The sequence below is a fragment of the Ciconia boyciana genome, chromosome 4 (assembly GCF_034638445.1).
Source record: "Ciconia boyciana chromosome 4, ASM3463844v1, whole genome shotgun sequence".
Taxonomy (NCBI): Eukaryota; Metazoa; Chordata; class Aves; order Ciconiiformes; family Ciconiidae; genus Ciconia; species Ciconia boyciana.
The window spans coordinates 25,496,146-25,520,724 of record NC_132937.1 but is presented as its reverse complement, the minus strand read 5'-3'; the positions used below and the strand labels follow the sequence as shown (position 1 = coordinate 25,520,724).

Below are 24,579 nucleotides of genomic sequence, written 5' to 3'. Positions count from 1 at the left end.
AAGGCTGAGGCCGTGGTGCCACCTCGGGGTCGAGGGTGGGGGACGCGCCGGCCCCGGGGTCCCTCCCGGAGCCCTCCCTGAGGCCGCGCTGTAGCTCATCCGTTGCTGAAAGCGCACGGGACCGTGGGCGAAGCGGCCGGGCAGCGGTATCGCTCCTGAAGTCAGTGGCGGGACAGCGAGGATGAAGCAGGTGTGGGTTCGTCGTTGCTTGCCAGCTCCTTTATGAGTTTGTACTCGAGCGAAAACCAGCAGCTGAATGCTGCCGTTGTTTTGTTGCCGCTTCTACCTGACTCCAGAGTTACCCAGCCTGTGCGGCAATGCTGTCCCTCCCCGTGACCCCGTACTTCATTTGTACAAAGGAAGGGAGCATCCCCTAACCGAAGCCCCGGTGCTGGGGCAGATAGGCTCGAGGGCACGTAGCCCCTCTCTAGGAGGTGCTTCCTTAGCCCCCCATAAGGGCTTCCAGCAAAGAAGTAACAGGGTGCAAGTAGTGCGGTTTTTCCCTTTGCCACCTTTGTAGTTGGAAAGCATCCCCTTGTACCTCACCTGACTTTCCTCAGCGCAAATGCAGCCAATTGCTTGTCCTAGACAGGGAACATGGAACATGCTTGTTGACTGTTCCCTTGTCTCCTCTTGTCTATATTACGGTAAACACGTTCATTTTCTTCAACTCTTTCTTCCTAGGTCACATTCTCTAGATTGCTTCCTGATGGTTTTACTTCCTGTGGCTCTTCAAGATTTTGTTTAGAGGGTGGTATCTCAAAAAAATGAGGCATTTCAAGTGCAGCACTGAATGTACATTTTGAAGATGTGTCCTTTCTCTATTATGACTATATTTATTAATATTGGGAAATAGAACCTGAGGACTACAATATGACCCCTCTGTAGGGCCTGTGGCTATGTTTGTTTCTCTGTATTACCCAGTAAAATACACTGAAAGTCTACTTGATAACTGAAAATATCTCTCCTCCAGCTTTGCATGGCACTGATTTAAGGAAAGAAACATTGATGAATCTTTTTAGTGGGTATACATAAAAATGCATTCCCTTTCCGTAGCTGTATTCATTTCATTATTATCTGTGTTATTTTAATCTGCTGTGATTGAAAGTGCATGAAGACTTAACACCAGAATTTAAAACTATTCATGTTTATACCTGGAGATGAATTTATTGGAGCAGTTAACTGCACTGTAGCAGTAGATGTGTGTATCAGTTAAGCTGTAGCAGTCACTTGTTTTAACAACTACTCTGAAAATCAAAGTCTTCCTGGACTTTCAAGTTAGTTTCTGACTTGCTCTTTACCGCTTCTGAATTAGGCACATGAAAATGAAAGGTGCTGTACTTGTTTTTCTGCTGAGACTTTAAAAAGAGAAAATTAGAAGATTTCTTAATACATTTGGCCAGAATTGTTAGGTACAAGCATCTCTTGTTTTGTAGCATGCAACTCACTAATACCACTTTCTGTCTGTGGAGGTATCACTGTATAACTTCTGAACTCCTGAAACTTGAAGGAAATACTGCAAATATGTCCAAATCAGCTAGGAATTTCCCATCTTTTTATCTGTCTACAAGTGATTTTTAACTCTGCTCCTTTCTGAGGAAAAAGTAGTAAGAAGTCTATGCCATGACTTTCTCATATTATTTTGTAGCCCTCTGGATTTAGAACAGTGTTCCCTCAAAGTGCTGGAGCCAGAAGGAAGTCCCAGCTGGAGTCTCCTGAAACTGCTGGGAGATCGAGGTTGCACTGTGGTGGAGCTTATGGAGTTCTTGCAGGCCCTGGAGCATACAGAGGCTCTCCAGTGTCTCAGCCATTCAGGTCAGTTCTGGTTTGTGCTTTCGCTGCAACTGTATGTTTTACACTGAAAACACTGAAGCATTTGTTTTCTACAGTAAGTAAAAACATCTTTAGTGTTTGAATTCTAGTAATTGGTATTCATAGGATTACCATAGTAATTGGTTCATGTGATTCTGAGATTAAAAGTAAGCCAAGTAGATAAGCGGGCTTAATGCAGTATTGTTGTAGACTTGGACTTGGCTGCATGGATATGACAGGTGCTGTCATTCCCTCTGCTGACTTGGGTTTTGTATTAAACTATGCCTTTGGGAGCTGCTTATAGAACTGAAATGGTTGAGTTAGAAAGACAAGTAGTGTTGCCAGCCATCTGTTCGGGCTACAGGTTTCGTTAACTGCATTTCATAGCTTACCCTAATTGAAGGGGAAGGGTCCAATTAGTGCCAGTTCTGGTGCGTATTGGATCCAGTCCAACTTGCTAATGGGACAGAAAAACAGACTAACTTAGGGTAGAACGAGATTATTTTCTGCTAACCCATTCAGCTTGCTTCTTCACAAACAGTCTAGGAAGTAGTGCAACGCAAGGGAATGCACGGGTAAGACCATGTAGACCAAGCGCTTCTTGCTATAGTACAAAACCAGAGCTCTTTTTTATGTCCTCCTCCTTCAGGATGTGGTGAAATTCAGCCTGCTAGGAAGTTGCAAAAGCTTCTCTTCAGAGCGGGGAGTGGAAATGAGACTAGCAAGCTCCTTGCCATACTGATAGCTGTCCAGTTCTTTGGACAGTGTGAGAAAAGAAGCCATGGGCTGAGAACCATTGTTAAGACAACCTTGGAATTTTTCAAGTAAATTATAGGAAATTTTCAAGGAAATTTTCAAGTAATGCTTTGCAGCCTTTTCATCTAGTTAAGGCTGCTGCTTCTTGTTGTACTATGGTGTGTTGGACTATGTGTACTATGGAGGACCATAGTGTGTTGAATGAGGTGTGATTGAGTTACGTGATAGCTTAGTCTAGCTGAAGTGTACCACTGTAGGCTTAGCACGGAGAGGGGAATTGGTGTTATATCAGTGTGAGTGGATTGCGCTCACAGGGGCAAGAGTTGAGGTGGAGGCATAGGCAGTAGTATGCTGTCCTGCACTGTGAATGCTTGTTCCTTTTTATTGTTCTCCATATGGTGGTTACTGGGGGAGTACTGAAAACAAGAATGGTCCTGGTTCACATTTGTACTGCGTAGTGCCTGCATGGAGCCAAAATGTTGTGCTTGCTTGATCTGTGATCATCTCAAGTATCACCACCATTGAACTGAGGATTTTTGTGTGGCTGTCAGTCAAGTTACATTTTGAAATATGTAATGAAGACTAAATCCTGGGTAAAACTGGAACTTGCTACGTAGCAGAATTGTGAGATAGTGGTATCAATTAAGGAACTGGGTAGATAGCTAAGATACCCTTCTATTGAGGAGAACAAGCCAATAAGTAGACTTGTCAAGACCCCTTGGAACTGCAGAGATCATCTTGTTATAAATGAATCTCTTACAGAACAGTATGATCTGTGATAGAATGGATTCAGCCTCCTCTAAGGAGGACTGGGTAGCTTCATACAGACTGAGAAACTGGAACCAAGAGAAACCAAAGCAAAGGGCATTTGAAGAAAGTTTAGGTCACAAACAATTTTAAACTATTTAAAAAGAAGTGGTAGGCCTTGATATTTGCAGTGAGTTTATTTAAATGTTCAGGGGTGGTTGATGCTTGAAGTACTAATTCGTAACTGCCCGTTTGTTCTAATATACCAAAAAGAGTTTAAGTGTTGTCAAGTCCCTTTAGGAATGGGATTGTTTAAAGTAAGACCTCTATAGCTGTCATACTGGTTTGTCAGACTGTTTTCTACCAGCTTAGTTGATGCAGTTAAAAACACACAAACCTTTGTGAGCCTATGAGTGTACTGGTTAATGAGTTGTGCAGTTTTGAGGCTGCTTAGTGGTCTGTATTGGCAGTGATACTACCTCAGTACCTTTACGGCAGAGATGTATTGTTACAAGCTGGGACATCGCTTTGTTTGCAGCAATACAAAGGATCTCTTGGAGGATCACAGAACCAGAACCAAGTTCCAGAACTAGTTTTTCTCTCGGAGCTTAGAGACTTGCCTGTCACATTGCATTAACTCCATAGAAGATCTTCTTCCTATAAAGACACAATATAGTAGTGGTAATAACTTTAAAACTTACCCTTTTTGGTAGTGAGAAGGCCTAGGCATCTTGTTCCTTGGGTCCCTCTCTGTCTCTTTTCTTCCCTTTTTTTATCTTGTCACGTTGTGAACTTGCTGAAAATGAATGAAATGCAAAGAGCTTTTTCCCAGGCTAAGGAGGAAAAAAGGCTTAATGCGCAATTTGTGGTATTACAGCCTAGTCCTTGTGCAACCTCATTGAGTTGTGGTGATTGAAACGAGCAAGGAGGTGTTTTTCCTCTGCTGGCAGGTCTCTTACTGCAGCAGTTTAGGCACTTCAATCTGAATGAGTAATTGAGGCCAAGTTTCCAGAAATGACTGAAAATGTTTACCAGTGTGTAAGTTAAGAACATAACAGTTGGATTATAGTTAAGATTATGAGTACTTAATTTGCACTGCATGTTTCAAAGTCTGGTAACCATAAATGTCAGTTTGCCATCCTCGATGGTGAAACTCGAGCTTTGCATTTTCCAAGGAAAATCGAAGAAGTATTTGTGTGTCTTTGTAATCAGTCAGAAAATTGAGCCAGAAGGTTTTCTTTTTGACCCATTAAATTCTGTGATGCTTGCAGGAAGTAGCTGGATAGTGCTGAATGAATTGCAGGAAAATAAATGAAACTGTGAAGAAATTATGAATCAGATTTCTTAGAACTTGTTTGTAATACTTCCAAGGAGTGCAAAGTACTAATCTTTCAGAGAATTTGTTTTTCTCAACTACTTGGTTAAGAGATGTTAGTGGTGCAAATCGGGAGAGATTTAAAAAAAAAAAAAGTGGGAGTCTTTGGAAAGAGCAAATCTTTTTAATTTTTCTGCCCGTTAAATTAAAATAATATAATTCATGTTTGTCTTGGTTAATGTTAGGTGATTGTGGTGCTCAAAAACTGCACTTAACACACTCCCTTTAACTATGAAAAACAGCCGAAGAAGCGTTAAATGAGGAACTGAGGTAGCGATCTTCAGGGCTAGGGTATAGAGGGAAGTTATTTTAGAGAAAGAAGGGCAGGGAATTTTCAAGTGCTCTAGCTACTCTGGAGTAGCTGCCTGTGTGATCAGCTATTTCAGAATAAGATTGTGTGTGGAGGAAGTTAATGTAGCCTGCTTCCCTGTTAGGCAAAGATTATACGATTTACAAGTGTCGTATAAGTTCTGTTTCAGTCTGTTGACCGCAGGGGTTTCTGCTCAGGTTTCAACCCGTTGATCAGATTGTTATAGTTTATTTCCTTAAACATCCTCTGTTAGGAAAAAGTTCTGATGTGCGACTAAGCTGTTAAACACATGAGGGGGAAAAAAGCAGACAAAAAGAAAACTCCTGTTGGAATGTAATAAGAAGGCTTGGAGCAAATGATAATCTTGAGTCTTGTACCAGGATATTTGCGATCTCTTTGCTGCTGTTTTTTTTAGACAGCTTCTGGTTTACTCTATGCTATTCTGTAAGATTATTCCCCCAGCAACCTGGAGTACTGCTTCTGTACCAGACTACGCTTTCATAGAATCATAGAGTAGTTTGGGTTGGAAGGGACTTTAAAGATCACCTTGTCCAACCCCCTTGCCGTGGGCAGGGACATCTTCCACCAGACCAGTTTGCTCAAAGCCCCGTCCAACCTGGCCTTGAACACTTCCAGGGATGGGGCATCCACAACTTCTCTGGGCAACCTGTTCCAGTGCCTCACCACCCGCATCGTGAAGATTTTCTTCCTTATATCTAATCTAAATCTCCCCTCTTTCAGTTTAAAGCCATTACCCCTTGTCCTATCACTACGTGCCCTTGTAAAAAGTCCCTCTCCAGCTTTCTTGTAGGCCCCTTCAGGTACTGGAAAGCTGCTATGAGGTCTCCCCAGAGCCTTCTCTTCTCCAGGCTGAACAACCCCAACTCTCTCAGCCTTTCTTCATAGGAGAGGTGCTCCAGCCCTCTGATCATCTTCGTGGCCCTCCTCTGGACCCGCTTCAACAGGCCCATGTCCTTCCTATGTTGGAGGCCCCAGAGCTGGATGCAGTACTGCAGGTGGGGTCTCCCGAGAGTGGAGTAGAGGGGGAGAATCACCTCCCTCGACCTGCTGGTCACGCTTCTTTTGATGCAGCCCAGGAGGCAGTTGGCTTTCTGGGCTGCAAGCACACATTGCCGAGTCATGCTGATCTTCTCATCAACCAACACCCCCAAGTCCTTCTCCTCAGGGCTGCTCTCAATCCATTCTCCACCCAGCCTGTATTTGTGCTTGGGATTGCCCCGACCCATGTGCAGGACCTTGCACTTGGCCTTGTTGAACTGCATGAGGTTCGCATGGGCCCACCTCTCAAGCCTGTCAGGGTTCCTCTGGATGGCATCCCTTCCCTCCAGTGTGTTGACCGCACCATACAGCTTGGTGTCGTCGGCAAACTGAGGGTGCACTGAATCCGACTGTCCACATCGCCAACAAAGATGTTAAATAGCGCCGGTCCCAATACCCCGACCCCTGAGGAGCGCCACTTGTCACTGGGCTCCACTTGGACATCGAGCCGTTGACCGCAACTCTTTGAGTGCAACCATCCAGCCAATTCCTTATCCACCAAGTGGTCCATCTGTCAAATCCATGTCTCTCCAATTTAAAGACAAGGATGTTGTGTGGGACAGTGTCAAATGCTTTGCACAAGTCCAGGTAGATGAAATCCAGCTGCAATGTGTTTTCATTAAACTATAAAGAAGGATCTACTTTATCCCAAAACAGGGAAATTAGACTGACTCTAAAAAAAAAAAAAAAAAAGAAATTTTTAGTATGTATACCTATTTTGTATCTGATTGTTCATTTCTGAGAGTAATGAAATGGTGATGAAGTGCCTCTGTACCATTCACTATTACTGTGCTTTTTCTGTAACTAGTTGTACGGGGCCTAGCTAGGGTAGGGTAGATTTAATTTTCTTCATAGCAGCTCATATGGGGCTGTGTTTTAGGTTTTTGACCAAATCGGTAACACACCAATGTTCTAGCTTTTGCTGAACAGTGTTTGCACAGCATCAAAGCCTTTTCTGTTTCTCGCTCTGCCCCCCCAGTGAATAGATTGGGGGTGTGCAATAGGCTGGAAGGGGACACAATCGGGCAGATGACCCAAACCAACCAAAGAGATAGTCCATACCATATAACATCATGCTCAGCAATAAAAGGGAAAAGAGGGAGTTTTGGAGGGCCTAGCTATCTTTTGCTTGGGAACTGGCTGGGCATCAGTCTACCCACCGGAGGTGGTGAGTGGTTGCCTTTGTGTCACTTATCTTGTTTTCTTCCCTATTCTTCCACTCATCCTTCACTTATTAAACAGTTATTATTATTTTTTGTTCGTTCATTTTATTTTGATCTCCAAGTTTTCTTGGTTTTATTCTTCCTTTCCCTCTTCCCCCATCCCACTGGGGGTGGGGGACTGTGTGGTGCTTATCTGCCTGCTGGGCTTAACCCACAACAGTAGCATTGTAGCAACTAGTCATTAATGTGGAGTATTGCTTGTGGTCCCACTGTGGTTGTTAAATGCATTTTACCATCCATAGCAAATAATGCTTTAAAATAATGATTTTTGGTGGCTTATCAGCTCAGTGTTGCTGAACACCTTGTTCATAGGTCCATGTATTTTTTGACAGCAATGTGAGGTTAAACTTTCTGTTCTGCAGTTGACTTTTGTTGGTTTTTTTTTCCCCACTCCTCTTCTTCTGATGACCTTGGTTATATCAGTGGATCTGTGTTTGGGGTCATGCTGTAACTAGATCTCTGGAATAGTCTAGGTTAAGAAAACAACAGGATCATATCAGACCGGTGTCAGAATTTTGCTCATGCTATTTCATGGCAGTTTAAATTTGAAGTGGAAAATTTTACCTTGCAGACTGACAAAAGAAAACCCCAGCCCTGTGTTCCACAGGAGTCAAAGGCATAAAGCTGAAACCAATGTTTCAGCTGATAAGGTTGCATGCGGAATAGTAGAAAAACGCACTGTGTTGCAGTTAAACTCTTACTGTTTTGATCCATCCCTCAGGCTGTGCTTAGTCTTAATCTGAAGATTAACAACTCAAAGAAGTTGTTGGGAGTGAGCAAACTCTTAAAACTGGGAATACCTTCCCCAAAAGGGATTTGTGATGCCGTTGGAAGTATTATTTGCTTTAGTGAGTAGAGAGCAAGAAGGATTGAAGTATCCTAAAATTAAAATGTCTGAATGATCTACTTTAAATCTTAGATAAACTCTGTAGAGTACTGATCAATTTAAGCATGGATTTTGTGTAATGGAAGACAATTTTGAATGTCTTAAAGTGATATAACTAACTGGAACTGCATGTATACACAGTACCAATAACAATTTATTTTCAAGTATATTTAATGACAGAAATTTTCTTTGCTCGAAGGACAATTTAAATGCAAATTTAAATTGTGGAATTGTATTACTTAATAACTTTCCTCTGTGTAAATTCTTTTTTAAAGGTATAAAGATTGTTGTACAGCCAGATTCTCAAGCAGTGCTCTCTGGTCAGGTCGTCAAGCTGTGTTGTTGGGCAACAGGACACCCATTTGTGCATTACCAGTGGTTCAAACAGGAAAAAGAGGTAATAGTTGATACAAAATATAGGTTTTTAAGTGAAGAAAATAATAGGTAATAATTTTGGATGATACTTTTTTTTTTTAAGACTGTTACTCTTATTTACAAGGAGAGAAGATTGCTATATGTAGTAATAAAAATAGAAGTTTAAGAAACACTGCACAATGACCCTATCAATGTGCTAAAACAGTAAGGTGGTTCCTTATATTCAGACCACTTCATCCTTGGAGGCTAATCTTGGAATGTGACAGTAAGGAAACTGTCAGTTTAGTTGTCTCTTGGTCTACCAAGAAGTTTAACACAGGCTACTGAGAAACTGCCACACTGGAACAAATGCCAATCACTGTTGGTCTTGGACAGACGGAAACTGGTTTCCTAAGAACGAACAGTAGAAGGCCTGAACTCGGTGGTGCCAGAGATGACTTCAATAAAATACTGGAACGCATGTGAGCTGGTGTCTCTGGAATTTGCATGGCAGCACTTATGCCCATATTTCTGGTCCTGGTTATCTTTCTACAAGATGAATGTACTTTTTTTTCTTAATATTATTTTATTGTAAGTACTATTTTGAAAAATGCAGTAAGTTTATGGTATTTTAAATTGCTGTTAGGACTGAATTTTTTAACTCATTTTCTACACCTGTCTAAAGGTTTATCTAGATCATCCAAAATACAGCTTAAAAATATGATTACAGTCATTTCCTGCTCATTACAGTTAAAATACAGATGTAGTAAAAAATTATTTTTCTGTGAAAGAATGTTACGGTTTCCTGGTCATAGTTGAGTATATCTTAAGACTAGAGCTGAATGTAACACACGTGCTGGTTGGAGTAGTGCTTAAATTACTCTGAGTTATTTGTGGAGAAAGGTAAAAAAATATTAATTTCAGGAAGAGCTTTTCAACTGGCTTAAAAGCTCAGAATTGTCTTAAATAGAGGCATATGAATGATTCTTGGAACAAAGCCTGTCTCTGAGCTACTAAATACATAGAACAAGACTTTCTCATCCAAAAGTTTCAAGTAAATGAAGGAGTTGAGGCTGATGTTATGGACATCGAAATAAATATTCTAACATTAGATCCTGGCTTAGATTAAATCAATCTAAATATTTCTTGGTTCACCTGTAATTCAGGTTCCCCATGGTAATTCTCCAGAGCTGGTTTTGAGTCCAGTGAATGTAAACGATTCTGGCTTTTACATCTGTCGAGTGAACAGTGAATGTTCCTTCACATTCAGTCGGTGGGCGCGACTTGAAGTTTGTGATCTCCAGGGTACATCTCATGGTGAGTGGCAAAAACATTGTCTTCTGAAAGTCTGTCTTCCCACTTGTTAGACAAACTTGTGGGTCCCCGTTGCTGTTTTGCACAGATGTGAAAGAAGGCTAATTAAAAACGCTGTACCCAATTATTGGGCTCTTGTGCTGGTTGCAAAAGCAGAAGAGAAATGAAGTTTCACCACAATGGATAAGAACAGATTGATGGAAAACATACACAGTCTCAGATTCTTTTAATTCTTAGAGGATTCTTGAACGAGAAAAGCAATTCTTTAACTCTCTTGTTGTTTACCTGTTTACATCTTGTTGTAACTCGCTAGTGGCTGGACACACATGGTCTATTCTGAATGTCTGCCCCGTGGGCTCTGGCCTAATAGTCAGGACTATTTGTTTCCTCTTCATCTGTGTGCTGCCAGTCTGAGAAGAAAGGTGTTTGAGTAAAGGAGAATCTAATGAGGTTCTCTGCCTTCCTAGAAAGAGGTCCTACCTTACCTAGAAGGTCAGAACAGTAAGCTACAGAAGAGCATATGCATGCTGGAGGCCTGCACACTTTAGAAAACGTAGATACTGTGGAATGGAAAGAGTGTTAACTGCACTGTGAGGAAACAGGACTGAGGTCTGGAATAAGGTTTGGCAGGTAGTGAAGTGATAGATCTCCTTTCCAGTCACTTTTTCAGATCATAATGGGCTATCACAATCTTAGACGTGTACCAGCCAGGAAAGATAAATTGGTCAAAGCCCAGCATATTCTTTCTTTGCCAGAACACCTGGGGAAAAGAGAGAGAGGCTGGGGCTCTGTGGATATGTCTGTTGCAGAATACGTGTTTGCTAATCCAATCTTTTCAACTTCATATAAGCAACCCAGATAATAGTGAAGACATGCCAACAATTTACTGAAATAAACCTATGAGAGGAGGAAACACATGAGTTAAACTGAGTCTTTTTGGTGTGAATTGCATCTTCATGGGTTTTATAAATGGTCAGCTAACAGTCGAAGGTGTGTTACCTGCATAATAAAAGCCATAGTAATTCAACTGTACCAGTGTAAGTCCATACGAATTTATGGCACTGGCTTGAAGATACCTCTGCTTCAGTGCTGGGTTAATCTCCATTTGTAGCATACGTGATGAAAGTGCGGAAGTGGAAGAAGTGTGAGGAGAATGGAATCATAGCAGAAGGCAAATAAGATTAAATAGCTGTCTACTCAGTAGTATCCAGCTAGTACTGGAATTTTTTAGTAGGCTGTAAAGAAAGTAATGGAAATTTACTTCTTGGGTCTAGTATATTAATACTGTGCATTTATTTCCAGTTTCTGAGATTGCTGGAGTGGCATCCTTTTGTTTTCTGGTGTGTGTAGGTTTTCTTGGTTCTGTTTTGGTTTTGTTTTTTAACAGAATAGTCAGTTGCATTAAACAGGCATTGACTCATGCACTAAGTCTACCCTTTATAAACTTTCTAATTAAATAGTGTGGACTTGCTTGTTATTGGCCTAAAGATGAGTGAGATGGAAATCAACTGCACTGTCTTCAGACTGTGAAGAGTATTTATTTTGTCTTACATCACGAGTCAAAGGTGTTTTCCACTCGCATCCCACATACAAAAATTATTCGTGTCAGAAAAAGAGAGAGCGCCGATCTTCCAGTAAAAGATCAAAGGCTATTTCAATGTCATTTGAGGTGACCTTTTTACATCTTAATCTCAAACGTATTCTCAGTCCCTTATCTAAGCAATTATTTCTTCTGCTTTTCCTTTGCTCCTACTTCAGCTTCTATTCAGTTAGAAACCTGCAGCTTGAACGAATGCTCTCTCTCTCCTGTAACATTTGGCCTGGGATTACTGGTGTTTCAGTTGAACTAGATGACGCTGACAGTACCATTTCTGCAAATGGTGTGAAATCTTCTATTTCAGCTGCTGACTGTCTCCTTTTCTCCTTTTCTTTTCTTTCTCCTTTTCTTTTCTTTCTCCTTTTCTTTTCTTTCTCCTTTTCTTTTCTTTCTCCTTTTCTTTTCTTTCTCCTTTTCTTTCTCCTTTTCTTTTCTTTCTCCTTTTCTTTTCTTTCTCCCTTCGTTGCTTTCTTTTTCAGGTATTTTTTTCCTCCTCTCTTTTCATTGCTTTCTGTTTGATGAGAGCTCAACCATTCTCCATTCTGTAAAAGCTGTCTTTCATAGCTGTCTTGTGAGCTTGTGATCACTGAGGCAGCCAGACGCAATTCCGAAAGATACTGCTACAGGCTTGTTAGCGTATATTGTGAATGATACAGCAACAGGCTGTACCCAGGACAGCCTGTAAATGAGATGGCAGGTGAGGGATCACACTGGAGACGAAACCACATTATCTTTCAATCTCATGTTCTCTTTCACTATCTGTAACTTTTGTGTTCCTCGTCTTAAAGACTAACGCTGTTTAATTTGACTGCCAAAGCAGTTCCTTTCCATCTTGTGTTACTTCTGTCTTTCTGCCCTAAAGGGAAATTAATTCTGTACATTTTGTTGAAAGATCCTGATATCAAACTGGGACTTTCAGAGGGCGGGAAGGAGAGAGAAGGTTCTGTAAAAAGCTGAGTGAAAGGGAGTAAAGTTTATTTTGACATATAAAAATCTTTTCTATGATAAAAGTTACAGAAAACAAAGCTCTTTGTAAGAAAAAAAAACCCAACACCATTATAGAAGTTGACAGAGAATATGGTAAATCAGGGTCTCTGTATTTGAAATGCCGTACAGCAGTGGTTGTAGAACAGAATATTTGCTCAGGCATCTGTCAGTCTTTTTACCAGTATCAAGTCTGCATTAGGAAATACAGCTTTTTCTAAAAAATGCTAGTCAACATTGGTCATAAATATGAAACATCTGTTTGTAAAATCTTTGAAGTACAAGTTTATAATGCGCCAAGAAGCTCAGATGCTAGTAGAACAGAGATATCGGAATCACTGTCTCCCTTTATTTTACTTCGTAAAGGAAAATGTCATCACCCCCTAATTGTCAGTCATGAATAGTTCTGATGACAAAACATGTGTCTACATACATATTCTAAAAGTAAAAATGAGTGACCGTGCAGCTGAGATAAAAGATCACTGATGTGACCTTTACAAGTAGGGCTGGGCTTGCTGTAGTATGTGTCAGTTAATTGAACTGTTCAGTATGCAGAGATCAGAAACCTTGTCAGAGGAGCACTCGTGTGTGTAGTGGATGTTTTAAAAATTAATTTCAACCCTTTGTTTCAATAAATTATATCATATATAGAAACTTACATTACATCAGCTGGACAAGTCTTTAATGCACGTAGGGTTTTCGGAATAGGTTTCTTTCCCAAAGACATTTCTATATGGGGACATGTCAGTGGCTGATGTCTGTTGAGCACTTTTAGCTTTGGGCTTTTTTAGTATATTTACTATAAGGTTTGATGCTCAGTTTAGAATGAGAAGAATAGGGATATGCTAAAACTAACTGATTTTAAGTCTTAAATTCTTATTCCTGTGTCCACACTTGCACACAAGTTAGATCCTCAGTCCATCCTTCAGTAGCCACTCTTCTTTGTACTTGCACCTTTCTCTGGAGCCTTTGTAATCCTACAGGCAGGAATAAATAATGCAAAGAGGGCTCTGGTTTTTTTTTTTACTTCTGGGGTATATTTAATGTGTATTCCTCTTTACTTTTGAACTGAAGAACTGGAAAGCTGTTGCTACTCATTTTTAGCATACTCTTAGAGGACAAGTAACTTAATTTCATTGCTATTAAAACAGTCTTGTAGTTGCAGGAAGATGTGGCCATATGTCGTCAATTCTTGTTAGTCTATATGCAGTTAGATTGTCTCACTCTTTCTTTTCTTCTTTCTTCCTTTCTTTTTTTTTTAAGGGAGCTTAATTGGTTTGCCTGAAAACAACTTGCGCATTTGTATTCAGCCTCAGTCACAAAACCTGACAGTGGGGGATGCTTTGGTGCTAGAATGTGGAGCTGTTGGAAACCCAGTTCCTCATTACCAGTGGTTCAGAAATGGGTTTCCCTTGGCAAATGGGAGCAAAAACGTCTACATGGTAAGTTACTGCAAAGTGCCAGCCTTGGGGGACTAATATGTAACCCCCTTAACTTTTCACATAAAGCTTCCTTGAGGAAAACAGCTTCTTCATAGCCTTAATAACCTCTTATAGAAGTGCTTGCTGTAAGTTGTTCTCCCATTCTGTGGCTTTCCCATACTGTTCTGGGGCTCTCGGGTGCATAATTTTAATCCTGAACACAGTTCAGGTGGTAGTCATGGGGTGTAAGGCTATAGTGTGTTTTGGATTAGTGTGACATATTGACATAACAAAGGTTAAGTATCAGTAAAAGTGAAAGCTTCTCTTTCTGTCTTGCACTGCAAAGCACTCTGATTTGTATGAGCTGTTGCATTCAGTGCTTAATGCATCTCAAGCCTGTGAGGTGAATTTGCATTCTTTCTTCAATTCTTGAAAGCATTTCTAGAACACACATGCTGTCCAGCTCGCTAAAGAATGAGGGTATCGGCAGCTTTTGGATTTGTTTAGGCTTTGCTTTTAGTTTTCACTCTTTTTGCTTGTGGGCTTAAATGAAACTGGTACAGGTAATCTTTTGGGGTCTGGTGGGATGACTGTGATGATGCTTGCGTAGGTAACTTATGTGGACGTGGAACATCAAGGGACATATTGGTGTCATGTATTCAATGACAGGGAAGATCAGGACAGCAAGAAGATAGAAATCGTTATAGGTAAGGAGTTTTTCTGTTTGATATAGGTCAGCTGATTTATCAATTTCTTCCCTATCATTAGAATTTATTTTTGAAGCTTTCAGGATTAAGCCAATCACATGCCTTCTGTATTTTTAGTTTATCCATTTGTTAAAATAGCTGTGCTTGCTTTAGCAAATGGAATTTTAGAGCTTTATCAGTTATAAAGTGCTTTGGGTTTTTGTGGTAATCACCATAGAAATGCTACCACTTTTTGGTATTGCCAGCATGTACGTGGCTTGTCAGCAGCTTGCAAGCTGATTTCTTCATGTTTTTTGACAACTAAAAAATAGTTGAACCCTTGTTGGTGATATGAACTGTGTTATACTGAGTCCTTCAGCAATCAGGACAGGTGAGATTGTTCGTAGCAAGCAGAATAAATGACTATAGCACGGTTTATAGGGTGTGCATGTATTTGCAGTAAACTAAAGAGGAGAAGATGTGTTTGTATAGCTTCCAGATCTATCTGGGAATACTATTGCATAATTCATATGAAAAATTCTTTCCTATCATAAGAAATATTCTAGTTTAGTACTCCTGAGTTTTAGTAATAATTAAAACTATACAGTGTTGTGGTCAGTGCTGATTTACACTGCTATAAAATGAGCCAAATTGCAGAGAAGCTTGGAAGTGACCTTTGTCTTCCACTTTGTGTGCTAACTCTCATAACTGAGAGCAATTGTCTTCCAATTTTTTTCCCCCCCCTTAAAACACAAGGAAGGAAAGCTCTGGCAGTGGAGTGCACAGAAGGTAAAGTAAATCTTTAGTTGTGAATCAATTTTTAAAAATTAATGACGGGGATGACGAATTGTTGAGTGTGTTGCTGCAAAGCATGCGTGGGTTAAAAGCTTCAGTCTACTTTAAAACAGTGTGATGCAACGTTCCTTCTGCATGTGCTTCTCTCTTCTTTGCCTTGACACCATGATCTAGAGCACACAGGAGAAAAACCAAGCTATTTTCTTCTTCTGTAGTATTCAAAGTGGTTTGCTTTTTGCACTGTTTTTGTGTCCTGTGCTTACAGTTTCTAGTGAAATGTAAAGCTCTTGAGATTTCTTTGGCTGGGCTCAGGAGGCAACATCCTTGCAAGAAAAGCTGAAGATGTTTAGGAACCTGCGTGACCTCAGAGAGCTGGATAGAGCTAGTTCCACTGTCAGCTCTGTGTCTGCAAGAGGTGTTTCCAGCAACCTTATTAGGATGATTTCTGTTCTTTGCATTGCTGCAATGGGGAGGAAGTGTATTGCAACCTTTAATGTTGATTCCATCCCTTGATTGCTGAGCGTCTCAAAATCTGTAATATTTGCATCATAGGGGATCATATATAAAAATATAAGCCCCCCCCCCCCAGCTTACCTACCAACAATGAAAAAAACAAACGCATTTGCAAAGTACAATAAATGGCACTCTACCCTGTTTTTCCACAGAATCATCGAATTTTATTGGAATTGAACTGCTCCGCAGCATTTCTTGTTCAAAGTTTAACTAGAGCTGATGTCCCCCTTTAGCCCTTTTGTTAAAGGTTTAACATTGTGAGGGGATTGTGTACTGTCACTCACTGGAACATAAAAGTGACACACATTTCAGTGTCAGCCACTTCCATGGCATAGCTTCTGAGACAGATCATCTCTTTGAGCCTTCACATCTTTTCTGGCTTGGAGGTGTCTGCATTACCTGATGGAGTGCTATGCAGAAGCCTCCTAGTTACCTGTAATTCAACTACCCTTTGAAGCAGAAGATAACCACTGTATTATCTCTGGGGGTCTACACCCAAACTACAGTTTGCTTGGATGCAACATCATTCTGCTACTAAGCTACATTAACACCTACAGTAGTGTCACCTCAGGTCACTACAGTCTCCCACGTGGATATATGAGCCTGCTTTTGTGGCTTAAGAAGTCTGCCTAGGGCTCTACTGTGTGGAGCAGACCTGCTCTAAGAGACCTCTGGTGCTTCAGATAAATGATTTTTCTTTTCCATAGTTTCCAGTGTTCTCGGAATAGTTAGGTGAAACCTGTGGTAGCTTAGAATGTTTGAAAATTGTATCTGAAGTTTTTCTGAATACATGTGGCTTTACAAAGTAAGATTTCTTGCTCAGGATGTTGCTTTTGCAGCAGTCTTCAAACATCTATTTTTCAAATGAGTGATTTTGACATCTTGTTCCTTATTCATTCAAGCTGCTTGCATGCCTGTGGGATTGAGGCATAGTATGTGTTTCTCCCTTTGTTTTGAGACCTACTATATTATAATGCTGTGTCTAGCATAGCTTAGTATATTGACGTAGGATTTTCTTTTCTCTGTGTGTGCAATAAACATATGAAAGGTTAGATTTGCAGAAATGCAAAGCCAAAAGTATTTTAGAAACGTAGTTTGTTTTCTAACGTTTGGCTTCTATTAATAATGGCATGACACTTAATTACATTTTTCTTAATAAAAATGTATTATTTGCTTCTTGTTTAAACTATGATTTTATTGGTGTATTTCTTCACAGAAGATCTAAGTGATCTTCAAAAACCAGGTAAGTGATAAGTTTTGAAAAACATTATAATTTTGCATCTTCATGTTATGTTACAAATCACTGAAGCCTAGCTGGGTTACATTGTTTGGATGTATTTATAACTGGGGATTTAATAGGGGCAGATACCATGTTAAGAGCAGCACAACTTTCTGGTTCCAGTAAATTAACTTAAAGAATATAGTGAATCATAGGGTTGCTATTATCTTTTTAAAATCACACAAAGCTGCTGTTTTATACTGCATGCGTACTTACACAAATACAGAAGGAATTATCTTTGGCTTTCTTGTCTGTGGCTTCTTTGGACTCTAAGTTTTAGTATGTTGCTGCTTTTTTCAGATTACTATGGTGAAAAAGATGTAGGATGTCTGGCTGTCACCCATGATATGTTGGATTGGTATATTTCTCAAATTCATGTTGGAGTGAGCTAATGTGCCCTGAAGGCAGTTTAATGTTTATTATAGAAATGTAGATCTGGAATAGTACTCCATAAGGAGTTATCCCTGATACAGTGTTCCCAAAATTTCAAATCACAAAGGTCATATAATTTCCTGGGTTAGACGTCAAAGATATGTTTACTTTTGCCAAGACTTAGTTTTAGTTGCTGAACTGGTACTGTCATGATACATAAGATGTTATCCAAAGTGTACCACTTTGGCATATCGCTTACCTGTTCCTCTTGGCACAGCATGGGCTCTACCATCCCTCTGTGAAGTACAAAATAAATGAATTTTCACATACAGATGGTCATCCCTGCTAAGCATCCTGCATCTTGCATGTCTGCATTTCATTTGGAGAGGATAAACTGGTTTGGGTGTTACTGAAAATCCTCATGTGCAGTTTGAGAGAATCAAAATTATACTGTAAGCATCTATTATTTCTTAATATATAGAACTAGCTATTAATATCCTATTAGGCTATGTTTGCTGGAAGAGGGTGAAGGAAATCAGGTAAATGACAAGAACACAACACCCCAAAACCCCACCAAAACAAAAGAAAAAAATGTACTTTTTTTGTCTTAAACTAGTAAGTTATTAGGCAAAGCAGTACCAATAGACTACGGCTGTATGGAACACGCAGTTTGTTTTCTGACACTGGCAACTATGACTGTTGTTACTGACGATCTGCTCTTTTAATCTATTTCAAGCGGACCTACAAGAACAATCAAATGACAGACCTGTGGGTAAGTAGTTTTGTAGCTGTAATGAATGTATGTATTTCATATCTAGGAAATAGATTTTGCTTCTTCTGAATATTGCTTCTTCTGCCACTGCTAGCATAACTGTAGTGTGTGTAAATAGCTTCAAGAAGGGAGGCTTCTGTGTATTTTTATAGTCCTTTATAATGCTTGCATGCCCTTTCAGTTAGTAAGCTGTGGTGAGGGCACCAGTATTTTTAGTGACTCGGTGGAGTGTCTACAACTTCTCATCTGTTTCAGTTTACTGCTTCAAATTCCTCTGGCCAGGACCTTAGCCAGTGTGCTACTCCATTACTTTGAATACTTCAGCAGTTGGAGATAGTGGTATTAGGAGGATGTGATAAAAAGGATTGGTAGTCTGTCTGCTAAGGGTATGCTGTCCCTGCAAGCTCAGCTCTTCCTATGCACAGCGTGTGGATGCTTTGATCCTGAGCTGAAGCTCGTAAAGATAGATGGATAGATGTGTTATGAAGAATAGTTGCTGGGGTTTTTTAATTGCATTCTTAAATTTGTATGGTAGCCTTGACTGTGGTCAGGCATGTTGTCTTGTCAATGCTAAACCAGGGGGAAAGACTGCTGGCCTCTGTCAAAATGTTACCCCTCTTTCAGGTTCATCAGTGCGAGAGGGGGTGTAAGTACTCCCCAGTCCTGGTTCATCGTTTCTAGAAAGCTTGTACTTATAAAAGTGTTTTTCAATGACAGTATGCCACTGTCACTCAGTCTCTGCTGTTTAAAATACTTTACACTGTTCAAGACCTTGGAGGTTTTCCAGCTGCAAAAATGTTGAAATCATCTTGTTTGAAGGAAGTGAAATGTTAGACATTGAGGCTACGGACAGAGATTCTCTTCTGGATTTAGCTGTGCGGGGGTACTGACTCTGAAGCAGGTTTGAGGCATTCACGTGATCTCATTTGCCACCAGAACTGTGGGACAATAATTCCTACTGGAGAGGAGAAGTAATGAACCAGGGAGGAAACTTTGAATAAGTTCCTTTCTGTAACTTAGTGTGCAATTTTTGGATAAAAATCAGGCTAGTGTTCTCTCAAGCATTTCTGTCAATGTGACTTTTTTCCCCTTTCATTGCTGCTTTGTTTACTTATGACACAATTACTTCTGACTTTATTAAAATCAAATGAAAAATCAGACTATGAGAATATCAGTAGACTTCCCTCCAAATTTTGTAAATTTCTTGGACCTCTGTATAAGTGTGGTGAACCAGAGCAACAGTAAAAAGAAACTTTAAGAAAGAGAAAAAAGACTTTTTGCTTTGACCTGTAAAAGTTTCCACCTAAATGTACTGTGTTTTAGAGAGATGGGACATGGGAGATGGAGATGTGAAAGTGGTCTTTTGTGTGTGGTGGGTTTTTGTTTGTTTTTTAAGAAGCATAAGAAAATTTGAGGTTTTTGGGAAAGCATACTGGCCATAACTTTGGCAACTTGCCATAAGAATTTTCATGTTTATTAAATTTCTTCTTGCACTGTGGGGGAATGGGGGAATTCAGTAATAGTCTGTGCTTTCAGAAAAATGAAAGAAATGGGAGGTAGCCTTAGTGACTCACTTCTTGACAGATTATCCAGTGTGAGATGTATCACAGTTCAGGTATGTAGATTGTCAGACCATGCTGAGATGTATTTTTGGTTTTTTGGATGAGAAGAGAGTTGAGCTCTATTGTTGATGTAGGATGACTTTTAAAATCATGTAAAATATTGTGCCTGAAGTGAGATTGGATACTATTTTCACTTCAAAAGAAATTAAAGTTATTGAATCCATGGAATGTATACATGTGCTGTGGTTTTGTTTTTCCTTTGTCTTTGCAGCAACAGACAAGGTAGCTCTGTTAATAGGAAATATGAGCTACTGGAATCACCCCCAACTCAAGGCTCCGATGGTAGATGTCTATGAATTGACCAATTTGCTAAGACAGCTGGATTTCAAGGTTGTTTCTCTGCTGGATCTCACTGAGTCTGAGATGCGAAATGCAGTGGATGAATTTTTACTTCTCCTGGACAAAGGAGTATATGGTAAGAACATGCGATACCCCTTCCAAAGTAGGTCAATTTTGTGATGTATCAAGTACACGAACGTCTGGTATTTGCCTCTGCCAGCTCACTATATGTGATACCAAAACAAACTTCATGGTAAATAGCATGTATGTAGAATGCGAAAAGTAAGTTAAAAACACCCACCAGCATATCCTTTGACTTTGGTTAAAATGTTGTTGTTTCTTTATTCTTAGATAAAATGTTTGAACTTTTTTCTTTAGCCACGCCTAAAACTCCAATGCACTCTTTTATTTGATAGTACTGATGTGTTTGTCTGCTGAAAGCTGCTGCATCCGTATAGCATATTTGACAACACACTCTGCAGAAAATGCACATTTGTACTAAGAAGTCATTAGTATAAGTTTGTAGTAGTCTTTTAAGCAAGAGCAAGAATAATCTGTTGTGTCGCCTGTATTAGTGTATTATGGAAACGAGCTAGTAGCGGAGTAGTTGAAAACTGTGTAACTGCAGTATACAAGACTACACGTAGTCTTGGGCAGCAGTCCTTGCTGCTTTTAGGAGACCTTTTTGTAAACTTCTGTTGTCGTCCTTTCCCCGTGCTTGCAAGTTAATGATTTGGTTAGGGCCGGCCGATCCCTTGGCATACGTAGGCTGCTAGGTTGCATGTCTGTTGGGGAGGTGGGGAACAGCCCTAAGTGCAGCATGGAGTATGTTCTGGGCTTGCTGGTGGGACCCTTCCGCTCATCCCCTGTCTTTCTACTGGATGTCTGCAGAACGCTCTTTCCTTCTGGATTTCCGTCCTTCTGGCGCTCTTTGGGAGGGACTGCTCTGCTCTCTTAGCCCTCGCTCGCCAGCTCTGTAAGGAACAGAGGAAGAGGGGTGCTTTTCTTTGCCTTGACAGGGAGCTGCACTCTGATACCAGGTGTGTTGGGGGGTGGGCGCAGGAGAGTGGGACATAGTAGCAAAGCGTATCTCTCGCGAAGATGTTACAAACTAAAATATAGTACAGAAAAAAGAGAAAAACATGTGCTTTAGAGTTGGGGCATAACACTCAACAGATTGGATGCAATCTTTTTTGCCCTCTTCTCTTTTGCCAAGTTTTCAGGTTAAGTAGAAATCCTTGCTTTGAATTGCTGGTTCCTTTCAGTTATTGTGATACTGGCCTGGCAAGCACACAGTTTTTCATAATGTCTTTGACAGGGAGTGAGAGTGAGTTGTGCAAACCTGGATTTCTATTTCAAAAAGCAAACTTAAAAGAAGTTTGTTTATGTAAAATGAAAATGTAGTTCTCTTAAGTTATGTCTATGCACTTTAAAGAAGTAAATTAAAACAGGAGAATTCACGTTATCCTTTGCAGAATGTACCTAGCATAAGGAAAGGCATTAACTGAGAAATTGGTGAGCTGTGGACTTCAGGTTCTGACTTACTGCAGTTGTCAATAATAAAGGACTTTTCACTAAGTTGAATACTAAGATTCCTGTTTGGGCAGAACTCAGGTACAACTATTGTTTCACAGCTTTGTGGAAGGTCTGAATATGGAGTATAAAATTTATTCTTTCTCTGTGTTTTTGCACATTAGATGGAAAGCTTAATAGTAGTGGTTATGCCGCTTAAGCAGGCAGCAGCCCTCTTATTTTTTTTTTTCCCTCCTTTTTCTTAAATTCTTGAGACTTAAGAAAAACACCCCACAAAAATCCAAGGTGCTCAACTCCTAAATTGCAGCATCACTTTAATGATTGTACTGCAGCATCTCATCAGTATTGGTTTTTAAGCAAAGTATGCGTACTTAAAGATGTGTTTAACACATTTCTCTTCCCCCCCCCAAGTTTTTGTTATTTGAGTCACACATCCATTTATAAGATACCTGTAATAGAATATTAATAATAATTTTTAAGCTCTCCTCCATATGCTGCACAGTAGGTGGTTTCTGCTGGGATAATGACTGACCAGTCGGGTCTGGTATGCTACTACTGATATGCATTGATTCTTAGATGGTTACTCATATATCGGGATTCCTTGTCTTGCATAAACTTGATGTTGAGGGCCAAAGCACAAGACAGAACTGGTGGCTGTGCTAGCTGGGGAAGGGCATGGTGGAATTGATGCACAGAGCAAAAACCTTCATGTCTTGCATGGAAAAGGCCTAGAATGGCCTGGCTTGGAGTGTAAGAAAAGTTCTTCTGCGGGCTTTGAGGAGTTTGCTGCTGACTGCCACTATTTTTGTCATTTTTCTAAAAGCTAAGATTGCATAAATGACTCCAGAAATTATTTAGAACAGAGACCAAAATGTTCTGCCAGTTGTCCTATTTAAATTGCAGAATTCCTATAGTAATGCCCACCCAAGGAAACATTATTTTATTCTTCTTTGTAACACAAGGTCAGATTATTTCTGATTTGCGATATGACTGTATGACTTTTTTAATGGTGTGTTACCTGATGCTCTGTCTGTGCAGAACTGCTGATCTGACATTTGGGCATTTATGTCAGAGCCAAAACTTGCATGACACGCAGACTAATTATGGCAGGAAAGTTTAGTAGACTTTCTGGTAGCAGTTTTCTTTTTTTTGTTCCCTGGGAAGTAGATGTGCTTATATATCTGAGTGAGCTTTTAGATTCTTGCACCTTCTCAATTTTTTTCTATAATTGTTGACATGAACTTAGAAAATAAAGTACTGAAAGGCTTTAACGAGTTTCTCACCAGCACCATATGAAAGCTCTTATAAGGCATATTTTTGCAGTTGTGTTTTTCCAGGAAGTTGATATTTCTGAAAGGTAAGCAGAGCATTCTTTCAGTAGTGTTTGGCAATGACTACTTCAATTTAAATGGTCACTTTGTTCTTTCTGGATGGTGGCTATTAATGGCTTAAAGCATATAAAAGATGCTGTCAGTGCACAAATAGATAATGATTTATTGCATTTTTAGTGGGCATAGCTCCAAATAGAAGAGGCACAGCAGCTACTTCTGTTTAGTTCTTGTTACACATATTCATGATGTCTAATATGACATTGTGTAATTCTTGCTTACTGCCAGGAAAGTGGCATTTCAGATACTGTTCCTTAAGAGCAGGAGTAGTAAACAAAGTGATGATGATTGTCTCCTCTAATGTCTTAGCTTATGTTGTTCTAAATGTAGAGTGCAATTAATATTGTATCCCACAAAGGGTAAAAGCATAGACCCATATGTTTTAAAGGCTAAAAAAAATTAGGCTGCTTTCTTTAAAGGAAAAAAAAGAGAGAGAGAGAAAGCAAGACAGGGAGGCAGATATCACTTAAATGCTGACGTCTATGAGGAACTTGAGCCTACTTAAAATTGTTGTGTCAAAGTGTCTAACGAGGCCTGCCAAACGTGTTTACGCTACTTACTCTGGGTATGCAGACATTTATTTCTGATCTGGAGCTCACCATATTAACTATTGCAGGTACTCATCAAATAAGCATAGCACAGTCATCTGCCAAGGATATAAAAGAAATGTAGTTGTTATTTCTGAAATATTTCTATTCATTGAGGAAATACTCTGATAAATCGTGCTTTACATTAAAGAGACTTATTTCCTTCAGTCAGTCCAATTACTTATCTAACATATACTCAGATACATATAATCTCAAATATAACCTTGATTTAGGTCCAGATCCAAACTCTGTGGAAATCAAATTTAAGAGTTTCCTTTTAACTTAGGACCTGACATGGAGTCATGCACTTGGCGCTTAACTTCATTTTTAACTCTCTTGAAACTACCCACTCTCAGGTAACCATTGGAATCTTATAAATAGCCCAATAGTACCTTTATTTGTTTAGGTTTTTAGTCATACACTTTACATTCTGTGCCCTTTAGAAATCTAGCTTTTAATTGAATAAAGCTGTTGCCATTTTCCAAGACTCTAGGAGATGAATAACCATTAGGCTCTTTCTTTAAGTGAAGCCTTGCATCCTGGAGTTTATCTTGTATGCCCTTGCTGGCTGCTTATCTTGACTATGCATGTTTCCCATAAAAAGAAGTTGAGCACTCTTGATTGAATGGAGCAGTTTGCGAGGTCCTGGCATAGTTGTTAATGACTTGCGAGCTTACAAGTAAAAGAGAACCGAAGGCTTAGTTTGAAGGGCTATAGTTATCTCTTGGTATTCCTCTACAAAAAGTGCGGGGCTATGTGAGAGAAGTCTTCTCATTTGTTGTAGCTATCTGTAATGGAAAGGTAAAAACATCTAGCGTACCTACCTACACAAGCTGATTTAACTGTAAATCATTTTAGTATGTTAGGATAAGGCTTAGTTTGTTTTTTCTGAATATTTAAGTTTTGTAGTGACAT

At 39.8% G+C, this 24,579-nt stretch overlaps 1 protein-coding gene across 4 annotated transcripts in view; it reads left to right on the top strand.

Moving 5' to 3' along the window:
- The window catches only part of MALT1 (MALT1 paracaspase), a 37,869-nt gene that overhangs the window by 408 nt on the left and 12,882 nt on the right, over positions 1-24,579 (top strand). The window contains exons 2-10 of one of the 4 annotated variants that reach the window (XM_072859350.1): positions 1,649-1,815; positions 8,444-8,565; positions 9,689-9,839; positions 13,681-13,859; positions 14,449-14,545; positions 15,281-15,313; positions 17,049-17,075; positions 18,220-18,255; positions 20,089-20,292. In XM_072859350.1, coding sequence (XP_072715451.1) covers positions 1,649-1,815; positions 8,444-8,565; positions 9,689-9,839; positions 13,681-13,859; positions 14,449-14,545; positions 15,281-15,313; positions 17,049-17,075; positions 18,220-18,255; positions 20,089-20,292 — 1,016 coding nt within the window. The remainder of the gene's footprint in view (positions 1-1,648; positions 1,816-8,443; positions 8,566-9,688; positions 9,840-13,680; positions 13,860-14,448; positions 14,546-15,280; positions 15,314-17,048; positions 17,076-18,219; positions 18,256-20,088; positions 20,293-24,579) is intronic. The other 3 variants (XM_072859352.1, XM_072859351.1, XM_072859353.1) reach the window with 3 other exon arrangements.